The sequence below is a fragment of the Euwallacea similis genome, chromosome 1 (assembly GCF_039881205.1).
Source record: "Euwallacea similis isolate ESF13 chromosome 1, ESF131.1, whole genome shotgun sequence".
Classification (NCBI taxonomy): domain Eukaryota; kingdom Metazoa; phylum Arthropoda; class Insecta; order Coleoptera; family Curculionidae; genus Euwallacea; species Euwallacea similis.
Window position 1 is genome coordinate 9,236,189 of NC_089609.1, and position 24,616 is coordinate 9,260,804.

At 34.3% G+C, this 24,616-nt stretch overlaps 2 protein-coding genes across 6 annotated transcripts in view; one reads left to right on the forward strand and one right to left on the reverse strand.

Moving 5' to 3' along the window:
• scalloped (TEA domain transcription factor 1 homolog scalloped) overlaps nt 1–22,184 on the reverse strand; it is a 63,223-nt gene extending 41,039 nt beyond the window's left edge. The window contains exons 1-2 of one of the 5 annotated variants that reach the window (XM_066391891.1): nt 22,036–22,184; nt 9,334–9,430 (exon numbers count right to left, since the gene is read on the reverse strand). Coding sequence is in view for 2 of the 5 variants with exons in the window: in XM_066391883.1 (XP_066247980.1) it covers nt 21,352–21,361 (10 nt within the window). In the remaining 3 variants the exon portion in view is untranslated. Of the gene's footprint in view, nt 1–9,333; nt 9,431–21,351; nt 21,897–22,035 lie in introns of those variants that run through there. The other 4 variants (XM_066391900.1, XM_066391883.1, XM_066391915.1 and 1 more) reach the window with 4 other exon arrangements.
• A 225-nt stretch (nt 22,185–22,409) lies between these two features.
• On the forward strand, nt 22,410–24,550 carry LOC136408719 (peroxisome biogenesis factor 10-like). Its single transcript, XM_066389856.1, has 3 exons — nt 22,410–22,770; nt 23,851–24,093; nt 24,144–24,550. The coding sequence occupies exons 1-3, from the start codon at nt 22,507–22,509 to the stop codon at nt 24,480–24,482; spliced, it is 846 nt and encodes a 281-aa protein (XP_066245953.1). The 5' UTR covers nt 22,410–22,506; the 3' UTR covers nt 24,483–24,550.
• The last annotated feature ends 66 nt before the right edge of the window (nt 24,551–24,616 follow it).

Consider the following 24,616-nt stretch of genomic DNA (forward strand, 5'->3'; position numbering starts at 1 on the left):
CTTTTAGTACGATGCTGACAGTTCCCTACTACATTCAATTCTTTTAGTTTATTGACAGTGACAGAAAAATCGTCGCTATCTTAATTTCGTAAATAGAGGACATCTTTAAAATTCAAAATTTTTCACAAATTCAGGGGTGTCACATATTTTCTCCCATGTCGTATCAGCTACATGTTTCTCACATATCCATTGTATAAAACAAAAACTTCATTGGAATCGCAGTTTTTCCTTACTTCTGCTTCATGTTTTCGCGAATTCCAAAAGTAAATTATTTTTCATTTTAATTTGAACTATTTTCCCCATTATATTAGCCATTGGTTCTAGATCTCATAACTGTGTTTCGGCGAAACTGGTTTATTTTGAAATTTAATGATTTTTAGTGTGTGTTTATGAGACGCAAAAATCGATACATTTTCAGATTATTGGGATTACAAATTCTTTATATTTTTTTACATACGTAACACACATTGTACATTCATTTTCATTTTTAGCCTGGAAGAATAATTTTTTCTATTTCTGGCCGGACATCATCCACCCCTAGACGAAAAACAAACAAACAGAGACAACTAATGGGTTGTGTTACGAAACCGTGCCACTTTGTCAGTCGCTTTCGTATAGTTCAGTCCATTTCCAGTGGAAAACCCTGGGAGGGTTGAAACTGAAACAGAAAACCGTAATTTTTCTTCCCGACAACACGAGATAAAAAAGGAAGAAATCCCATAAGCCGGCACATACGCCATTCTGGAAACGTATCGCACTTTAGTGTAGAAAATTAATTTCTGGTAATTTTTAGTCTCGTCCCTTTCCAGCGGGTCGCGAAGCGGGGGTGAAAAAAAGCGGTGATTTAGTGGAAGGGTGGCGCGTAATAAATGTCGTGCAAGTTTTAGGACTTGATCAGTTGTGAAAGAATTTAGATTTAAGGGTTTAATAAGTGTTCCCGAATACTTCACGACCTTTTTCAATTTAGACTGATCCGCAGGGGCGGCGGGATTTACACGGAAAGTTCGCAGACGCGCTTTGAACATTATGTCTTGCACACATTTACATTTTATTACCTTCCATAGATCATTAATTATAACGGATCTTTTATAATTAAAATACGCTTTCAATTGAGGCTCAAAATGTGGAGGCACTGTTAGAACAGCTATAGCTACCCCTCTGTATTAAACCCTACACATGTTTTATGATCTTCGATCGAAAGTGCATTCATTATAGTGCGTATCGGCGTTTTAAAATGATAATTTTATCTGTAAGCCGCACCTTTCACTGCCAGTGGAATAAAGTAACGGTGTTGACAAAAGACAATAATTACCTCATAGGAATAACAATTACTTGATTGGAGCTGGCTGAGTCACAGTATGAGGCGAGTTTTCACAGTGGCTTCGGATCGTGTTAAGCGATGTTTACACTAATGCGATCTGTTTTTCTGAGGGAATGAAGTGTTTAGGAATATTGATTTCCTATAGAAAGAACACCATCTAACACTAAAGCGAGGTGGAACAGTATTTTGGACACTCTGTAACAAGTTTAAATTTGATGTGGTACGAAAAGGAGACTATATGTTGATATATGTAAAGCTCAAACTCCTGCTGTTACGCTTATGTGTTTGAGAATATCGAAATTGACATATAAAGGGTGATAAAATTTCACATACAGGTACTTGAGGGGGGAAGGTACACGTTGATATTTCTTACAGTGTTGCCAGATTGCTGTAAATTTCAATATGTAACCGGTATTTCGCACATTGTCATACTCAGTAGTGTATAAATTTAAATGTAACAAGTGCAATAAAATCTTTTTGTGCTTTGTAGGTTATAACTCTTTGTAACGTTGCCCAAAGCGCCCCCTTTATTATCTGTCGGACGACATGGAGAATTAAATCTAAGTTAAAGAGATGGCGGAAAGATACATAAAAGAAAAACACACAGATTAAATAATAATAAAATGCGGAATAAGCCCGGCGATTTTATCAAATTGTGCCCAGGCAAGCGTGTGGGTCAACAAATCAGATTACGAGGAACTCACTGTGTTCGCATGGAGCTTTGTAATGCATTTTTCCTTTAAAATTAAAATTACAATTGCAGGAAATCGGAGAAATGCCCTTTCCAGGTTTTGGAACTTTCCATACTCCAGAAATGGACAACACACTGACTGACCCGCATAGAAACGGCATTGACAATGCAGTTTCTATTAATACCCATCATGAATAATCGCTTATTCATTTCTGCTTTTGCTATACGTCAATTAATTAAAATCGGCCAGGATTGACTTTGGGCGTGATGTATTGTTTAAACAGAATTCAGAACTGATGGGTTTTGCAATACGTTATGTGGTCAAATGGCTTGTGGATGAAAAATGCCCATGTAACGGTGATTATTACAGAGTTTACCCTTAAATTTCAGAACTGTTAAAACTATATCCAGAGTGTTCTAAATAAACTGAGCAAATAATTCATCATTCAAAAGCATTTCTCTACATTTTTAAGCATAGTGAAAAAACTTGGGACGCTGTATAGATGAACTTACTTACGTAGTCAATACAACTGTTTAGGTCTCGTGCAGTGTGGACGTATGGACTTACCTGAAAAACAAACAAATAAAATGTTACGAGAAGTAAAAATCTGAGAAGTTAATTGAAATATTCTATTTCTTACTGTGAAGTTGGATTAAGAGTAGACATACTACCAGTGTTAAAAATAAATAAAGTTGCATGGTACCATTCTTCAGATTTCCATAGTATTTTCTTGAGAGCGGCACTATAAAAACAAGGTTTCTTTCAAAAAAAAAAAACGAAAAAACGTCATGTAAATGTCTAGTAATTTCACACGTAATTTCCCTTATTGTAGGTTGAGATAATAAGCTTAATTCACAACAGTTATACAGGTCAATAAATCGCATTTAATATTGCAAAACACGCAGTAATAGCATTTTACCTAAAAAGGTTTTATCACCTTTTTGTCACAGGTTTTGCATTGCAAATGGAGTTATACTACTTTCTTAGAAACCTTGGGTTATTTAATAACTGCGTGCCGTATATGCGCATACAGAAACGCTTTGATTATTGAATATTGTTCCTAAGATTGATGAGAATTTCTACTTCAGGAAAGCGCCTAAAGTAATTACGCAATTAAACCAAAAATAAAGTCAACATTTACTACTAAAACAAACTACCGGATTTCTAATAATAACAATTAACAGGAAAGTGAATAATGCGTAATAAAATACTATTCTAGTAGTTTTTTTGATTAGTGAACATTAATGGCATTATTTTGGTTTGCATACTGCGAACTAACTAGTTCATTAGAAATTTTACTTAATTTAAGGTTTGAAGCGAAGATAATGCTTAAATAAGTATAGCAATTTAGCATTTCTCTAAGTGGTCGATAAAGATTTTCGGCGCCATCTTTTTAGGGCACTAGAAACTTGGTGCAATGACCCATCATAGATGGAGTTTTTCAGGGTCTGTGAGACCATTAGTTCTACGTTTCTCCTGCAATCCTGTCGCTTTTGCTCTGGAGATTACCGTGCGTCACAGTCCGAAAATAAACCTAAAACTCCTTGAACAGTTCGTAAGAGCGATACCATCACGAATTTAGCAGTGTTTTAATACAGTTTTCACTACACTCAAGTCCTCAAGTGTGGACAAATCTTCTATGCATCAAAACATAAAATCGCTTTTCCTGCTACGTATTGATTTAACTCAACATCCTATTTCAGGTTCATAAACGTAGGGTATTCAAGGGTAAATCAATCGAAAATATGCAGGGATTCGATTTAATGCCAGCAGTGTTCCATTATTAGATTTTTATTGTTCCATTGCGATTGCTTGACATTTGAGATATTTTTAAGGCGACTACTTGGGCTTATTGCTTGTTACTGTTCTGTAGTTATAGTTTGGCATTAAGCAAACATTTTGTGCTGAAAACTGCAGAAAAGTACCATTATCTTAAGCGCTGTTTAATTGTTATCATGAATATCTACACTGGTAGCAATTAAAAGTATTAGAAAACGTTCATATCGATGGTAATTAATAGTAAATGTCAGTTGATTAATAAGAAGGATAAAGCTGATCATTTTCTCAGCGCGGTTGTAATATCCTGTGGCATAACGGTACGGAAAATAAAGGCTTATAATATTATTAGCATTAGTATCAATTAATAAAAACCAGTATGATAAGTAAGACCTACCGGAGACCACCTGTTGAGCCTAAATAAATCCTATATACCCGTACGTTCAGACAATTTATTTATTTTCGATATCTATTATTATTTATTGGATAATTATTTACGCGAGGGCTTTACAAATCAATAAAAAAAACTTTTCAGTAATATTAAAAGGACGATAACGGTGCGATAGAAGAGCGGAAATTGGCAAGGGCGCCATCTGCAATCCGGAAATGCACTTAAACATTTAAAGAGGTGATAAGAGATGCCGCCGCATTTAGAGATTAGAGTTTAGTCATAAATATAAATTTAAAAAACTTGGTTAAACCAGTGGCAGGACGGTTTACATTATTTTTTGAGGATATTATGGAGACGTATACGTAAAGAATATCCCTAATGCACGTACATCGACATCGACGGTGTGAATAGAATTATTCTATTAAAATCAGTGGCGTAACAAGTTACATTTGAGAGCTGTCTCTATAGTGGTTTTAATATTGCTCTTATAAAAGAGTTCGACCATAACATCCTTTTGAGTTCATTACACATTTTTGGGCAACAAGATTTAAAATTTCTAACAGTACGCCATTGATTTCAGTACATAAGTTTGTTAGTCGTTGGTGAAAAAGTCAATAGCATAGTTTCGATTCTAGACATGTCATTCCAGCGGTTCAAAAAAGAGCTTTTTGTTAGATTTCGTTTTCTTCTAAACCTACACAAAACGCCACTGATTTCAAGGAAATAGTGAAGACAAACCAGTGATGTTTCAGACCCAAACTTACGAGAAACGTCACTGCAAAAATATTAATTTCAGCTGCAAAAGCATAGCTATTGCAGGAGATATTATTAGCTGATCAACAAGGAACAAGCCAACTGAATTGTGGATTTGCCGGAGACCAGCAACGGACACAAAGATTCTATCGAAGCGTAGCAGCCATTGATACTTTTAAAGGTTACCCGCGAGTGAAATTGATGATTCTGATGCTGAGGGAGACAATTTGAATGACAATTATATCCCAGATGTGGTAATTCCTGATGAAACTGAGGCAATTATTAATGAAACATGTGCAACGAAAAAGCTTGAGTAGCTTTAGGACTACTACTTACCTTTACGGGGACGTAAAGGATAAAGATAGCCCGATGTGAAGAACATTTCTAAGCGTGTGCATCGATATCAACGGCATGATTAAAAAAATATTATTGACGAGGGGGTGGAAGTTTAGGATGTTTCGTGGAAGGGATGGAGTCCAGTTTAGTAACAGATATTCAGTCGATTCTGGAAAATGACAACAAACACTATAACACCTAACGGAGATGTACCTAATATACACGGTGTTGATTTGAAAACTTCCCACCCCTATTATCTCGAAAACGGAGATTTTTAAAATTCGCTAAAACACGACGATTTTGTTAGTAAGAGGCAGTAATTTTCATATAGAATTCACTGCGCCTCTTTCAACACTCTACTCCCTAAAGCCACCCTCTCGAATATCTTAAATAGTAAAGACTGTTAAGTGATACATCATTTTAAAGCGCTTTTTATTCTCTACATTTAGTACTGGTACTTGGTACCTCATTTGTTACGTTTGACTGTTGTGTTATCAATTGAGGCGTATTTGATTATTCTAAATTCAGTTTTCCTATTAGTATTTTGATATCGTTGAAACTAAAAGTTTTATTCAAGCACGTCTCACGATTAGAACATTGTTGTAATAAACTTCTGAATAGTCTTTGTAAATTATAAAACAAATATTTTTCTTATTACTAGTCTTTAAAAAAAAACACGTTTAAAATTGGAATTCCTCTTTTTAACACTTTTAGTTTATTAAATGTTCGAAAAATTCTCCATTATTTTCCAAAGAGTAATAAAGCCTATGTTGAAACTCTTCCCTGACATTTTCAATACTGCTTCTTGAATAGCCCTGCTTGCCTCTGCGATTCTTATTTTCAAATCGCCAATATTATCAGGTGGGGTTTTATAAATAACTGATTTAATATGCGGCCGTAAAAAATAATCTAACAGCGTTAATTCTGATGATTTTGCAGGCCATTCTATCGATATCCTTCTACAAATGTATTTGTTGAGAAAACGGTCAACTAACCATTCTCGCGCTAGGCGAAAATAATACGGTGGAGCTCCATCTTACTGAAAATGTATTTGGTCTTCTTGCAAGATGTTACCACTAACTTATTTTTCCAAATAAGTTATTATTAAAGAATCAATTACGTTTTGAAGTAGGTTTAAGTACAGTTCTCTAGTTAAGTTTTTATCAATAAACAATGGTTCTATAACGGTATTTCCGAGAATACCATCTCAAACATTAATTTTCTCTGATCACTGTTTAGCATCCTCTCCAAAAACGTGAGGATTTTCATCATTCCAATATCGATAGTTTTGTTTATTGACTCGACCATTAAGAAAAGGGGTGCATTCATCACTTAAACAAATGTTTATTTAAAAAAATTGGCTATTATTAAGTTGATCATGGTTTCGCAAAATTAGATTTTTCTATCAAAATTGTCGTCAGAAAGTTCCTGTAGACTTTACATTTTGTAGTGATGAAATTTATATCATTTTAGTATATTTCATACAGTTTCATGTGACATTCCAGTTTGACTTGCGACCGTACTCAGTGGATTGTTTGGTTTTGCAACGAAGGTTCCCAGAATCTCTATTTAAGCAGCTTCATTGAAAACTCGCTGAACAGCCTTTTTTTGTTTGCAATAGAATCCGTTTTAGTGATTTTTTTATTAAGTCTAAAACGTATCTGTGATTCATATTTGAATTAGGATTTCTAGTATTAAAAACTTCCGCTCTTCTTGCACATCTTCCTTACTTCTCATAAATAAAAAGAATTCCAGTTCTTTGCTGTATTGTGTAAACCGTTTTTTTAAATTACTTATAATGACACACGAATTATCGCAATAAATTTTAACTGATTTGAATACATAGTAATATCGACCAATACTACAGGTAAGTAAATATTATCCATGCGAGATAATATCAAAATTTACCGAAACAACATTCCATTGCAAACAAAAATAAACAATAAAAAAATTCATATTCTACGTAGATGTTTCTTTTCGAGGACCGAGGAAACTTATTAAATTGATAAGCATTTGCTTCAGTGATTAATACATCTTTTCTTTTGATGGTCGTCTCGGCAAACAATAAGTCAATAGGTTAATAAATAAATTTATTACAACAATTTTCTAATCGTGAGACGTTTGAATAAAACTTTTAGTTTCAACGATATCAAAATATTAATAGGAAAAATGAATTTAGAATGATCAAAGACGCCTAAATTGATAACGCAACAATCAAACGTAACAAATGAGGTACCAAGTACCAGTACTAAAATGTAGAGAATAAAAAACGCTTTAAAATAATGTATCACTTAACCCTCCTCTTTACGATTTAAGATATTTGAAATGATGGCTTTAGGGAGTAGAGTTTGAAAGAGGCGCAATGAATTCTACATAAAAAATATTATCTCTTGATAACAAAATCGACGTATTCCCACAATTTTTAAAAATGTTCTCCCGTTTTGAGATAATAGGGATGGGAAGTGTTCAAATTGACGCCCTGTATACATAGATTATTTGATTTTAAGTATTTGCATTTTAGATCAAAAGGAACAGTTTCTTAGAAATATCGCGAATACAATATTTGTCTACATTTATCACACTGACGCAGCTGAACAGAATTAGGTATTTATGGAACCCTACCAGCGTCAAATCTAGCTATGTGACACTGGTAGTGGTGTTTTATGGTACCAATTTTATAAATATTTGAATATTTACGTGCAAAAATGCAAATATTGAGATGTTTCAAATTATTTCGAGGTTAAAATTATTGTCCACTATGGTCACAGTAAGAAAAAAGGATTTACCTTAATTAACAGAGATACTGCACTTATCTGCGAGCTGAAAGTACCAGTTTACAACACATGTGTAGTAAGAATTTTTGTACATAAAAGATTTGATTGCATTCTAATATTTAATTGAACTTACCGAACGTAATAAAGTTAATACAAATATCCTTGTAGGAAAATATTGTACCTAACACGTGCGAAAGTGGTTTTACCGCGCTCCATTGCGTTTCGCATCGTTCGGCCAACTGTAATCAGCCTGCGGTAAAGTATCATTTTCCACACTCGTTAGGTAACTAACTATTGAATGTTTCTTTATACAATGTAATCTTTAATTCGTATAAATAAGGGTGTTATTTGGTTTTTAAATTACTGTTTTAATTGCCCAGGAGCCCTTTTATCAGTTTAACACATGTAAATAATACGGTATTTTGATCTCAGCATCAAGTTTTTTTGTTATATTTTGAGATTCGTATGTTTTTATTTGAACAATAAAAACGCGGATTTTGGTTGGCAATCACCACTACAACAAATTATGAAACAGCTAACTTGAACCATTAGCTCCTGATTTAGCTCGCCTCCTAGTTAATATTTCCAACTAAAAATATTAGAGATACTCATCGACAGTTCAAGTTTAATAGTTCTCGTACGCAAAACGATGCCGTGAGAACCAGAAAGAAACGTGTTTGGTCTCGTAATGCACAGACAGTGAACCATTGAGTTTGTGGTGTTTGGAGAGTAAGAAAAAATGTCGCGTTTCCGAGTAAAAGGCAACAAAAAAAAACAGTGAAAATTTATCTAAAAATAACTAAGAAAATTATTTCATTCACAATCATCGGTTCCTTTACTCGAGTGTTTAGGCGAAAAACCGTTGCCAGATTAGATTATATTACAGATACATACACCTTCATATTTACTGCCTTGAAAAGGTTTTTAGGATTTCGCGTCGACCTTCATATGCTTTTGTCAATATCATCACGTGTAAAAGCACTTGAAAATTTTTAAACGTTTGAGCTCGTTGTCCCGCACCGTCAAGCAAGAATACGACAGGTGTAAGATGATTCAGATAGGTAATGGAGTAGAACTGAACAAACTACTTTTCCGAAGTGCATCAGGGTCACTTTTTGCTCGCTCAGTCGGATAGTTATAGAGCTTTAGTCTTGCTGACTTCGAAGGATAACAATTATTACCTTTCGTGTCAAGCCTAATAGACCTCTTGTGTTTACACACGAAGGAGCGATGAAGTTAAACAATATCGCACTATTAAACAAATTAAGAATTGTTAATAAGGCAACTTACCAGTAAAATCAAGTCCTAGTGTTAATACCTATAGAACCCGAGAGTACCATGCACCGCTGCAACTACTTATCACTTCCTGGAATTGTTGTTGCCAAATCTAAAAAGGGGGGTTATTGAAAAATCAAAATTCCTCAATATCCAGATACAATGCAAAACGTGTTTTGGCGCTTTCTATCGTGGGGAATTCATGCAAAAATAGAAATCAATCAGGCCAAACAGGAAATGTCCCCGGTTACAAAATGTCTTCACTTGAAGATGTCCCGTTAGCGCCAGACCGCAAGTAGTCAATGACGTAGTCCGCAACGTTATTATGCAAATTTGACCTTTTTTCATGGTGCCAACTTAACCATAGCCCAAACGACACATATTAAAACTCAAGCTAATTTCTGATAAAGTAAACACGCACTTCATACGGGGAAGCCCTTTAATGAATTCATCGAGGCGTCATAAAACCCAAAGCGTGTCCTTCTAATCCCTTGCCAAAAGACAGGTGGTTGGCGTACTGCTGTCTTAAATCTAAATTTATGTATAAAACTAAATATCCTGTCCGAGGATAGAAAATTTCCGCATTTAATGCATGACAAACTGAATCGAAACCGACTTAATCAATAGCAACTAAACAGGCACTCAACTCGAGCTAGCCCACAAGAAACAAGAAAAAAGAAAAATAGAAGCGGATAATTAGATCATGGGTACTTGAAACGGCTGCACCTGGACGTTGCGTAACAGAAGTAGTACTTTGCTTATATGCCTTTGCAAATAAACCACAAGAAAAAAATCTCACTCCACGTTTGCACAAAAACTGGTTTCCAAAGCGGTATTTGTCTATAAAGAAGGGAAGCGGACGATTTATTGCGGCAGTAAATGGAAAATTGCAGGATAAATCTAGCCGTCAATAAAAATGGAAAGTATTACCGATATATCGACAGTTACAGTGTAATTTTATTTTACAGATGACGTTGCCTGCAATGTGAAAACTTACGTTATATTTGTATCGAATGAGATTGAGACGTGCGTGCGTGAACATCGGAGTTTTCGCAGAAGCACATTCAAAAATTGTTAGGAGTGTTCACTTTTTGTTTATATACATAAATTTTAAACGCTTTGTTAAAAATCACACAGCACCAGCTTGATCTCTGTAAACTCCCTCAACCACTAACCTGAATTAATTACTAATGACACAAATCATCCCTAGGTGATATCACAGAAGAAACGTTATGCATTTCGCAACATAATACGCAGGGTTTAGGAGAAAGACCATTTTGACGGCATTTCGCGAAAAAGGACAACCACGTAATTAGCTTACAGTCTTTGATATCATGTCATATGCTCTTTAGTGATTGCAGTGATTGGAGTCAAAACAGTTTTCCTCCTCAACCCAGCTCATACACGAACATTTAAAATCCAAAAAAATCTCCTAAAAAATGCTTCTATATCCAAGTTCAGTCGATTTTGGTCCGGAAATAACAGCGCTGCAGCGCTTTATTGCAGCAGCTGCATTGTTGCGCTGATTTAAAGCAATAATCTTCAATTTTCTCATAATCGAATTAACATCTGATCGTTAAATCAAATTTTCAGACAAAAAATAGCTAGTGATTTCAAGCTTCAAGTCCTGCAGAACTCGACCGTTGCAAACTTTGAATGCGCCCATTAAGGATTATTCAAAATGCGTCATTCTGACGTAATTCGAATATGAAATTGCGTGAATGGCCTTCGTATTCGAACCAATCGAAATGTAACAAAAACTTGATGGGATTAAGAGATGGGTGCATTCAGCAAATCACAGCGCCTTATGATAATGGTTGCATTTCGTGAAGCCTTAGTAACTAAATTGAAAGTTACAGCTGCAATTGAAATCAAATTGTCAGGCAAAAAGCAATTAGCGAATTCAAGATCCAAGTATCGTAATTTGTTTGAATGTGACCATTAAGAATTCTTCAAAATTCAAATTAATAGGTAAAGAATAGACCCCTGGGAACGACAGGGACATATATTTGTATTCGTTTCTGAGATTCTGGGTCATTTTGTAACTATATGTATATCTCTAGACATTCCTTAACCTGTATCACTAAGATTCCTAAATCGCAAATATGACATTCAGAGTTTATCTACAGGGTGTGCCAGCATTATTATTGCCATTTATGCTATAGCAATTATTTCAAAACTTTGTTAAAAAAGAAAACCTCAATAGAAGGAAGATTTAGACATTTTTGCGAACATTTTCAGAAAATTTCCAAAGGGGTATCTTTCCATTAATTGCCGTTTAATCTTTGATTGTCGACATTTTGGAAATTTTAAAAATGTCCCATCAAAACCCAAGAGCGTGCAAAAATCGCAGAGAAACTAAACTCAAGTTAGTTCGTATAGGTATTTTCGAAAGGTAAGAAAATCATGTCAAGGGACTATACTACGCCAATGGAGTTTTGGATAGTAATGTACCTTGATAAAATGGTGCTCTAATTCAGTTGAAATCAGAGTTCTACATATCTGGAGCAATAATCGGTTTAAGAATTTAATTTTCTCTTAATTTTATCAATAAAATAATGTGCACTTAAAACAATCATGGTACGCGAAAGAAGTTTTGCAAGAAAGTAATTCTAAGTATCAATTCAAACCTAGAAAATCTGTGACTTTAATGCAGAAAATCATAAACCTACAACCTACGGAAAGAACTAAATTTTCCCATAAATTTGCCCGTAACTTAGAAAACAAAATTTAAACAATGATGTCAGTGCCAATGAAACTAATTGGTAAAATTGTGCTTGAACATGGTAAAACCCAGAAACATATTAAAAGTGGGGTTAGTTCAGATTAGCTATTTCGGGCTTGCAAATAAAGTATCTAGGATGGATATAGAGTGCAAATCATCAAGATTTAATTGAAAAACAACACTTCGAAATTTTCCGCAATGAAAACAATTTTTCAACTTCCAAATATTCAAGCACTTCTCTCAGCAAATGAGGCGATGGAACCTCAACGAAGGACACATCAAAACCCGACTGCATTTAATGAAACTGATGATGAAAACCTGTTAAATCACTCTTATATCAATGATCGTCAGACTACTCCAAAGTCTCATTGAATCCACTCTCCAAAGTCCAAATAATTAGATGCTTCATCAGGTATATGTAACACGTAACGGAGATAAGCTTGTTACGATTTATCCACAGCAGTTCCATAACATTAGCAGCATTGGCCGCAAGTCGTTTAACAAGACAGTGCTAAATTTAGACTAAATATCAAGACACTCACTCAAGGCAACAAACACAAATAATTGCCAAGAAAATAAAACGAACCCGATCCTATTTTCAGAGTGGAGTTTAAAGCTGGATAAACTCAGACTAACGCGTTATAGGTGGATGGGGAAGGCACTGCATTTGATTATTGTGCGTGTAGGCATGGATGGATATAATATTTTCAGGACAAAGTTAAATTTTTGAAACAATTTGATTAATAATAATAATAATCGTTTTTTTGTAGCATATAAATATATCGCGTTGATGTTTACTTCATTTAATATTAGTGCAAGTGCTTTTCTCAACGTATTTCATTTTATTTATTTATTTTTTTTCGTTATTACAATATTATGGTGTAATTCGTCAAATGACATACTTCCTGATTACGGTTAAATTGAATTAAAATAATACAAAAAGTAAACAACACTGAACCCATGACACTACCTTGTGGTACTCCAGCAATACTCTACTTCCATCCCCGTCCAGAGCAATACCTTATTTTCTGTTGGTCAAGTAGGATGTGATCCAATTTAACACAATTCCTTTTACTCCGTAAGAGTTGAGTTTATCAAGTATTATATCAATATTCCATGTATCATAAGCTTTTATTAAGTCTAGAAAAGGCTCAGACCAAACAAGGCATTAGACGGCAGATGATGCATAAGTGATAATAAAAACTACGCCGATGACACAATCTTCTTTGCAACTGACAGATACTTGAAGAATGAAATTACTTTTTCCGAGTTTAAAACGCAACGTTCATTCATGTCACTTTGAACAATAACTATTATACTCCCAAAACTGCGATGGTGTGACATTTTCGATGAATTTTTCGAACTGGTTGTGTATAATGGTCGATTTGGGTAGGACGACTTTTTCGGTCCATTCCTTTTCAGGTAATCGCGTACTCTCATTTAGCGCACCACCCCTTTTTTTCTTCTTCTCAAGAGCGATGTAGCAATGCCGTTCGTATAAATCTGTAATGAAGAATGCCACCGGCTGCATTTTCTGCGAGTTTCTGCGTCTGAAATTCTCTCAAAGGCATCTATTCCGTTCCTTTTTAGCCTGCTTTTGTATGTACAAGAAAGGAGTTTGTTTCAGGTAGCGTGGTAGGGACTTGTTGCATTAAATTGTGAGGGAAAACAGGTTATCAACCCTATGAGTGCGGGCGACCTTGTTTCAGAAATAGGGCAAATAATAATAAGAATTGAAAAAAGCAATATCGACTTGGTTGACGGAAATTTATGCTGATGATATTCAAATATCAGAGGTAAGAATTCTTCAAGCACAAGCAACTTAAAACGGGCCTCAGAATCGACTTTTTGCGGTCAAAGCGCGACTCTTTACATCTTTGCCGACCACTTAAGCACATGAAGGAAATTTATTACCTTGATTCTGATGAAGAGAAAAGGATCACTAAAAATAGGAAATCTACTAAAATACTTATAGGTCATCTAATTATGAACGCGATTCTTGGCAAATATTGCAAGCTCGACTATCAGAGGCTTCTAAAAAGTCAATTGACAAATGTTTTAATTGGAAACTCCATCATATAATTTATTAAAAATGTTTGCATTGGATATCAACTTCTGGAATGAGTAGAATGGTTTGGTTTCACGTTGAAGAATTATTAACTACTAATTGCAGGTGTAATTTTTGTGGGGAGAAAAGGGGGCAAAATTAAAATTTCACCACTCAATTCTACAGACTAATTGTCGGTTTATAATCCAAAAGAAAACAGTTCCGAGGTGTATACAACGGATCACCGAAAGTTTCCATTTGGGCGCGCTGGCCGCGCTGATAAATGACCTCAGAAATAGCCCGAAACTATCAACAACCCGCGGTTTTATTTTACGTGTTGTATGGCCTGTTTTATGTTTCGAATGTTGCGAACTAAATGTGAATTTGCCATTTTTTTAAGCGTCGATTTTGAAAATTTATTCAGCTTCTCTTCCGACACGTTTAGAAGCCAAAACAATATAAACTGGTACTGAAGCAGAGGGCTAAAATTGTATTGAACTGATACTTAGAAAAAAACAGTCAACAATAAGGACGAATATCGAAAAGTACCTGCGTATATATATATATACATTATAATGGACATTGCATGGGGCAGCGTGCATAAAACAATACTAGAACTTTCAATTCCCGCATATCTAAACATTCTGATCAATTCGTAATACTTCTTGACGTCTAAGTGTTAATTAGTTGTAATACTGATGCATTTGTAATAAAAAATATTGTATAATATTTGTGTATAAGAGCCTTCAAAGCCTTTGCACCATACAAAACACTCCACTGGGCGTCGTGTTTTACAATGTCGCACGTGCTTTAAAGACCTTATTACACATTTATACATATTATAAAATACTATAAATGCGAAAAGTATTACTTTACAACACAAACCTATAAATAGCGAAGTTTCTTCAGCAAGACAAAGGAAAGTTTTCCATGGCGGTAAAGTGACTTTGCTGCACTGTGCTATTTATCAATGGCGGATGGAGGTTTACTTATGTAACAATACCTTACATTGATGTTGTCAATCTCACCTTGTGTTACGTAAAAACGCTTCGATTAGATAAAAAAAAATTCGGATTACCGAATTTATGTGTGACAGTTGATAATTCACAAATTACTTTAATTTGGGCTTCAATTCTTATTTTATCATAAAGACATCATCAACATCTTTATCACGAAAGTCGGCAAACAAGAGATTAATTTGCCAATGTTATTAAATTAGACTTAATACCATTGCCGAAACATGTTTTAGGAATTTACTGGAGAATTTAGAAAATTTCATAGGTAGGAAGTTATTACTTATAAATTGAAAGGTGTATTTTTTTCATTAAAAATCAACAAATATTTTAAAGAAAGAGTGGCAAAAACGTAACCTTGCAGGTCAAGTATGACTGAACATACAGTGCTTTTAAGTGGAGAATTATTGAACATTGATGTTATCAAAAATTGCAACGCTGCAGCCTTGAATTCTTACTGTTTTTAATAACAACAATTACTCTTCTTATTATGTATAAGTAAATATAATCGCGCTGGAGCAAAAATTTGAACAATTTCCTTTTAAGACTGAATGCCTGCCATCTGCAATAATTACCATCATTGAATGCAAGTTTGAAGGCAGGCTTTTAATTAGGCTAAAACTATCTCATTCTGCCCTATAAACATGAGCCATAAACTTGTTCTACATAAAATCGGCACGAATGTAAAATATTCGATTAATTAAACAAAAAATTCCATTAAAAAGTTTATAGGAGTAGGGTTATGTGACGAGCATTCTTGGTTCGATTTAATTAAGATACGGCTATATACAGGGTGGTTGGGAGAAAATAGAATAGGTTGGTGAAAATTGCTGTGTCGAAAACAAAGACATCGATCTAATGAATATACACTGTAAACGACATCTTCTAGAGAACTACACAAGAATTAGTATTCTGCCACACATGACAAATATCATGGAAAATGTGACTCTAAGGAGGCTAAGCGAGAGTAAGAAAGGACTAAATACTACCGTAGAAACACAATTTAGGTTCCGGAACTACCATTTAAGGGAATTTGAGGTGATGAGAATGGTTGAAAACGTCACGGATAGCTTTAATAGGAACCTAATAGTCCAGGAGTAATACTTCTAGACGTCAGCAAAGCATTCGACAGAGTTGGCATAAAGGCCTACCATTCACTTGATAGACTTAAATTCCCAATCTCACTCGTCGAACTCAATAGATCATTGATCAGAAACAACAGGATCCAACCCAAAAATTAACTCTGAATCTACAGGGAAATGCAAGTATATCTAAACAAATATATTCGATAATCGTGAGTAAAACAACACATACTTAAATTCATTTAGAAATAAAAAAGAAACCTTCCAGCATTCTGGAACTAAACACTTAATTATCGAGATTTGTGTCGTAACAAGTGTTAAAATTTATAATCTATATATAGATGTTATTTAACCAATTCCCTTTTTGTCCCAGAACACTCAGTGCTTTAGAAAAGGGTGTTCCCTATAATGGTCATGAGGTGTGGTACCTTCTTCAGTATTTCTAATACCCTAATATTTTTTTAATTAATTTTGTACTAAAAAACTTGTGGGACCTTTCCAGAAACTGAAAAAATTACAGTTTAATCCAAAATATTGAGTAATAATAAGAAAGTTGAAAAAAAGGAAAATATTGTACCAAAATTAAAAACTTCGGAATATGTCGGTTTAGACGTATTAGAGAGAGAAATAGCGGAAATGCGAGGTCTTTGTCGTGGACATGGTAAAGGCCAGGGAAATGGAAAAAAAAACTGCATAATCAATCAATGCACCATATGGAGAGCTACTACCTTTACGAGGCAATGACATACAGTATCGGACAAAATTAGAGCAACTCTGTAAAATTGGTCTTAATTAAAAATATGTTTTCTGAAAATCAGATTTTTAATTATAAATGTAATATGAAAGGTATTTTAGAACTGATACATATAAATCAAAAGTTAATAACAATCCTTAAGGAAAAAATCAAAATAAACATACATTCTTTAAATTAAACCACGACAAAATTAAAGCAACTGAATAATTATTTACAATAATACGCTTTTAAATTATCACAAAACGGCTTTAAATTAATATTTAGTCCAGTACCCTTTATTCTGAATGACTTCTTCACATCTTCTGGGCATAGAAGAAATAAGATTGGTTATTATATGTGGATCAATAGACTTCCAAGCTTTTTCAATTTCTTGAAATAATAAATCTTAATTCGATATATTTTTTTCTCGAATTTTGTTGTCTACAATCTCCCACAGGTTCTCAATAGGATTAAGGTCTGGTGACTGGGCTGGCCACTTCATTGTTTCTATTTTATTTTGCGCAAACCAAGCCTTAATGATTTTAGCCGTGTGTTTCGGATCGCTGTCGTGTTGGAAAATAAATTTTAATGGTAGTTCCCATTCGGCATAAGGCAACATAATATTTTTCAAAATGTTTTGGTAGACGAATCTATCCATTTTGCCCGTAATTTTATAAATTGGACCAGTCCCAATAGCGGAGAAGCAACCCCAAACCATAACGTTCCCCCCTCCATGTTTAATTGTAGTGTTTACGTATTTTGGGTTGAGCCTCTGTCCATCTGGACGACGTACCCATTGAGCTCCATCACTTCCATATAAGCAAAACTTCGATTCATCTGAAAACAGAACTCTTTTCCATTGTTGCGGTGTCCAATCTTTATGATATGTTGCAAATAACATCCTATCATCTCTATTTTTTTTTGAAAGTTTGGGTTTTTTGGCTGGTCTTCTTCCTTTTAAACCCCCTTCCACTAACCGACGTTGTACTTTCCGAAATGACAGGTTTTCCTCCCCTACTTCTGATATTAGCTGGCGAGGGGACATTTTAGGATTATTTTTACTTAGTCTTATAAGGCGACGATCTAATTTTTTTGAAGTTTTTCTTTTCCGACCACCACGTTTCAAGTTTGTTATCGTTCCTCGCTGGTTATATTGTTTGATGGTTTTTGAAACCACATCTTTTCTGATGCCAAACACTTCAGATATTACTTTTTGTGATTTACCACTTTGATAGGCTGTAATAATTTTTTGTTTAAGGTCAACGGAATAATGAACACCTCGAGGCATATTTGCAACTATTACTCCGAAGATAAATCGAACAATAATGAAAAATGAACAAAATCTAAAACGAGTTGCTCTTATTTTGTCGCAAACAAATTTAGTGCATTCCATTTATTGTTATTTTTTTGTATTAAAAATTCATTTAAACATTTGTATTCCATGTAAAAAAGGGTAAACCACTTTAGATTTAACAATAATAATAAAAGAATTTATTTTGGCGAAAATAATCTAAAAATAGATTAGAATTTTAAAAGTTGCTCTAATTTTGTCCGATACTGTATTCTCAGAAGAATAATTCCATTGCCCTGACTAAGGTAAACCCGAGGTTTTTGGAGGGTAGGCGATTCGGAGAATCCCACACTACCCCATCGCCAAAAGACTAGGCCAGATGCCTTTAAAAGATTTTCCTCGTGACAAAAAAAATTCAGATTAGTTTAGAGTTTTCGATTTTCTTTATGACAACTTCTTCAATCTCAACTGTTCGGACTATTGCAGGCATTGGAAAATCTGTTATATCTTTTTGAAATTGTTAATTTCGCAAAATCTTACGTGTAAATTTTGAAGTTTGAACAACCTCAGTGGTGAAATCGTGCTTGATATATTCGTCTTGCACCTTAAGTATTACCGTGAGCCATTCCGCAGATAAAATGCATAACTACCATTGCTACATAGGTAAATCGAACTATTTTAAACACAACCTACAATTTATCACTCAAAAAACTCGCTATATTTAGCGATAAATACGAAGAGGACTTTTTTAGATAAAAATTAATTCAGAATAAATTTTCTTATTCAAAAATTAAATATAGTGAGTTGCAAAAAAGTCGTGACTGTTTAAATCACAGTATCTAACGCCCTATATCAATAAACAAAAAACTGGTAAATATTTGAGTTTCCCTTTATCAACTTTCCCGGTATACAAAATAACGTTAAAATGTCGCATTACTGTCCAAAAAACAAAATTAAATTGTGAGTTCGAATTTTTTGTCCTGAGAATTTACCTCTTGCAAATCCATGTTAATTTGAACTTTTCATCTTAAAATTCTTGAAACACGCACTCCTTAAAGTTTGTCTACGTACTTAATTAACACCCTGTATACAAACGAATACTCCTCAATACGTAATTTTCGTTGCCTTGAAACATTGCAAAAAAGAGCACAGGACTTATCGGTAAAACCTGGAAAACTTTCGTAAAATTCCGTTTTATCCAGTTCTGAGCCGTATTTTCGTAATACTAGACACCTGTTACGAAATGACATTAAAAAAAAACACACAAAATTCCAATTTAGCACGCTATTGCTCTGCCCCTCTTACCCGACCAACGTCCGAGAAGGTGCGTTGGAAAACCCAAACATTCCTCTTGTAAACATTCTTCAACTTGAAACCATCTACGAGCAACACCCCGCCTTCTACGATCCCCTAAAGCCCAAAACTACATAAAACTCTACAATTACGTGATACGTCTGAAAAAGGACAAAGGTATATAATCTTCCCATATCGATCGCAAATAGATAGTCAGGGCAAAGTTGTATTCCATGCTTAAGAAGAAATTCAAACTGATAAAGAAGAACAAGATCACACTGATCAAGACAATCATTTGACAGCAGCTGATATATGCATCAGCAGCATGGAGACATGCGACCGAGACGCATTCGAAGAAAACAGATATTCCAAGGGGCCACGAAACATCCAAATGAGCTAATTAATAGAGCATTGGACTACGATTTGTAAGTTGTCATCCTACACAAAGGACTTAAACATCACAGCCATGTGACAACAGATGACCAGGAAACTGACTCTAAGTGACATCGATTTAAGAACATAAAAAAAAATCAAAAGCTGAATAAAACCTGTCTGTGGCTAACTAGTTCTGGCTGTAACCTCTGGGCAAATCATTTCCTTTAGGATCAAGCCAAATCCTTACAAAGCGCCAATAGTCCAAAATACTACCATTGGTGTTTCAGTATCAAAATTTGCTCCACCCTATACTTATAAGTCAAGCCAAAGTCTCGTCCAAAGATTCTCAGAAACTGGAAGAGATACAAAATTGATGAAAAACAAAAGACAAGGAAATGTGTCCCAAATTCAACAAGCATTAACTGAATGCAGATTTTGGAAACAGGACTAAAATTAATTAAAACTGCGACTTGGCGTACAAAAGTTTTTGATACGTCACTGATTTTAGATAAAAAAATTAAATGAATAATTCAAAATTCGTCCTTTCTAATTTTGAAAGGCTGCGGACCTAGGAATTACTTACTGGAAAATGGAGATTGTTTCCTCTTACTAACGCTTTTGGTATCACTGATTTCAATATATTCAACTCAAAGAAAATTTCGACGCGGGGGAAAGTGGGGATTTTTAACAGAATCATTTTCGTTTTTAGAAAGAACCTTGCTATCGTTTTGAGTTCAAAAAGCCAATTAAACAGTTCATAACTCGAAGATACGCTGAACTTAAAAACACTGAACATACAGCTTATTTTTGCCCGAGATCCTGAGGTACAAATTTGGAACTGTCTGTATGTACCTAGCTCTGTAGCAAATTAAATATTATTGACCAGAACCCAATGAATGTTTTAATATTATGAACTTTGTAACGCCTTTAAAGGGTGATTATTGCACCCAAAAAAGGCATTATAGGGACAATAAAGAACTTGAGCCCTAGTATTTATGGTATTCAAAAGTGATAAATCATACCCTTCAGAGACAATTACGACTAGTGTATTTGAGGGCGGATGAGTCAAGAAAAAGATATTTTATCGCAGGTGCATGCTGGGTATACAAAGTGGATTATAACTATGGATAGGAATAACAACCATAAGAAATAAGAACAATCAAAAAATAAATTAAATAATAAATTATAACAGTTTTTAAAATAAAAAAGTAAGAAATCATTCAAATACTTTTATTATCAAATATGAGTTTTCTTAATTTCAAATTTCACGCGACTAGCTTGGGAAATTCTTGCTTAACTTGCTCAGTTAAACAAGAAAAAACGAACAAAGTTCAATTGAAACATTGGTGTCCATGGGAACGACGGAGCTATTTCAAAGCCTGCTCATTATATTTCTCAATGGTAGATTTACCATTGGGTCGTAATAATTTGGTAGAAATAATAAGGGGATAAACGTCGAATAATTTAAATATACCTAAATACATGCCTCCGGTGGCAAAACTCCGGAAAGGGTTTGAATGAGTTGAATAATCCACTTTGACAGCTTCTGGTAACTTTTCTACCTCATCACTTCAACTGTTTGTATCTGTTTTTGTTGTTTTTATACGAAAATATTACACTACACTTTGCACTTGAACAAAACCACCGTTTAATTTAATGGAATTCTCGAAAATGGTCTCAACAACATAATTTGAACATAATCGCGACCGAAATTAAAACGTAACTCAGCAGCAAACTGAACCGCGATTTAAAAACAAGAATAAAATAAAACAAAAGAGGAACAACCATAATGTCCACTACCACTGCGATATTGTCCGATTCCACTGAGGACACATTACAACTGAGATTAAAATCGCGTCCGTAATTGCAATGAAAGCACCGAATCGTTAATGCGGATATTGCCAAAAATTCGTCCGTTTTCTAATTACACGGAAACCCACAAATTAAATAAACAAATTCGGGCGCTACAATCAAAATTCAAGTGTATTCGCCGAAATCCACCGATGTTGTCAGTCGTCAGAAGTTCCGAACGGCAAGCACGACAAGTATGTAAAGTATTGTAGGAATTATAGGCACATTGCAGGACTTTCGGTTAATATTTTTCCAAAAACACGCTCTGCACTGTATGAAACGGACGTTTATATAAAAGGGTACTTACCAAAATTGAATCTTGGGCCCTCTGCGGCGATTTTCACGCTAATTAGGACGGATTTTGGTCCGTTAATACGAAGAGTTTGTCTGTTTGTGGTATGCCAGGAATGGTACAAAGAATCTAGACAACGCGAACGCTACGGCGCAACGGCGAGCGCGCATAGCAAAGCCTTTGGGAAGCCAGTTCTCGTCATCCATCCCACTCTCCTGACCAACCCAAATGATTAAAAAAAGGAAAGTACAAATACTATCGACCTCTGCTAGCAATTGCATGAAACACTAGAAGTTTTTCAATAGAGTCCTGCTGTAGACAATGTAAAGATTGATACTTAACCTCGTTTTAAATTTTATTATTTGTTATTCACAGGTCATACATCAGTATCGTATTATAAATAGTTATTCTGCTGTTGTTATTAAATTTTACTGTAAAAAAAAACTAGATACAACCATAGTTAAATAGTTCTTATTAAAATTCAAAATGAACTTGCATCAGGCCTCTGTGGCTGACGTCTTAAGGTGCACTCAAAGAGACCAGGCTTTTATTGATGACTTGGAAAGTAAATTGCACTCCTTCCTGAAGTTTTTTGGAGCTCCTGTCTACCACAAGATCAGTAGATTAGTCCCCTCAGTTGCAAATGTATGGTATTACTACATGACCTCACTGGGGAATCTCCAAACATTGGGAGAAGAATACACAGGCATTGTTCGGTTTACTAATGGACAGCAGACACCTTCGGGGTTAGTAAGTATTATTACAAATTAAAGGATAAAGAATCTACTCTGTTATGTTTGGTTGGAAGTAGGAATTGATATCAATTGTCAAAAAGAAAAAAAATGCTTATTTACTATACATTGCCAAGTAGTTGAAATATAAATACATCAGCTGTTACCTATTTGTAATGTGTTTGATGATAAATAGGAAATTACTTAATCAAGGCACAATTTTTATAATTAATCACTTACTTGGAGGGTTTTTTAATGTTCACCAGTTGCTATGCAACTAAACACAGTATAGCTAAACTTACCTTATACAAATTTTGACATTTTGTCATTAATCTTGTATGGATTTTCATGCCAGATTTGTCAAACAACATAATGTCTTAAATTATTATATGCTTCAAGCTATTCTTATTTTTTTTACAATTCAGGATAAAATTTCATGTAAAAATGATGAAGGATGAATTATTTTCTTCTGATTAAAGAGGCAAGTTACTCAAGTTATTTTAGGCTATTTTCAGTCCTTAATTTCTTTACAAATCAAGTTGAAATATGTTGTCAAAATGGCAAAAAATACAGTAAGTTTGAGAAGAATCAGTTAAGTCTAATGCCTAAATTATTAAAGAATCAATTTTCCCAAATTATTTAAGTTTTTTATTCTTTTTTTCTTTATTTCTCATCAATTTAGATTCAATTTTCATGTCAAAATGGTGAAGAAAATACAGTGTTCTTTATATGGCTAAATGGTGCTTTTCAAATTAAAAAAATCGTTGAACTCATTGACTTTAAAACTGCAGGTTTGGTGTTACTTAGATGGTTTGTCTATTCTATCTCCATGTTAAGCCTGTTTTGTACCAGAGAGCACACTGAATGCTCTAATTACTTTCTCAATATTAAATTTGGGGCTTTGCTTAAGTACAATGTGAGTGATGCTATTTTTTGTATAAAATGGCATTTAAGTGTCTAATCCTATTCCTGACCAAACTTGACTTAAACTGCAATGTTATCTCTTGAATAATCCTTAAATCAGGTTTGTAGATATAAGTTTTTCTTAACAATCCACAATCATCTTAATAATAACTTCTGAAATACCTTATTATTTCAGACGCAATTAATCTGGCTAATACTATACATTGGAGGTGAGCCTCTTCTAGACAGAGCCCTTGCTTATACAGAGATGCAGGTGGTTCAATCTCTGAGCTTGAGACAGCAAGCAAAGGATATGCTACTCAAGCTTATTCGGATTTTCAGATCCGAAAAATTAATTTTCAAAAGAATTCACCATTCATTTTTTTACATTAATAGGAAATATTATTATATAGCAAACCGACTAACAGGAATTAAATATGTGAGTTTAATTTGCATCTTTTAAATCAAGATTAATTTGCCTCCTTATAGGTTTTGCTAAGAGACTGGTTCCAGAATGATTCGTTCTCAGGCACCTTTAAACTACTAGGGGAACTAACGCTGTTCTATATTTTATTTAATACGGTGCAGAAAGTTTTTTTTAACGACAATCTTTCTGTAGGTAATGCAAGAATTTCGGAAAAATCAGCGGAGTCATCGAAAAATTGTATATTATGTGCGGATAAGTTAAAGAGCCCTACTGCCACTCCCTGTGGCCATATTTTTTGTTGGGACTGTTTGTGCGATTCTCTGAATTACCAAAGAAGCTGTCCTCTGTGCAGAATGGAAGTTGAACCAAATAGGATAATATTCTTACAGAATTATCTTTAGAATTAAATTAATAAAAAATTGTATATAAATGTTATGCAAACGAGGAAATATATTTTTAACTTTTTTCCAAAGAATGCTTTGAAGAAATCCTCTGAGACTTCTATCGGAAATATTATATGGGTTGTCCAAACACA

Excerpts from the sequence above, each read along its gene's own strand:
- LOC136408719 (XM_066389856.1), top strand. The coding sequence starts at position 22,507 with ATGAACTTGCATCAGGCCTCTGTGGCTGACGTCTTAAGGTGCACTCAA. Across the intron at positions 22,771-23,850 it reads AGCAGACACCTTCGGGGTTA|ACGCAATTAATCTGGCTAAT; the intron begins GTAAGTATTATT and ends TTATTATTTCAG. Across the intron at positions 24,094-24,143 it reads GACTAACAGGAATTAAATAT|GTTTTGCTAAGAGACTGGTT; the intron begins GTGAGTTTAATT and ends GCCTCCTTATAG.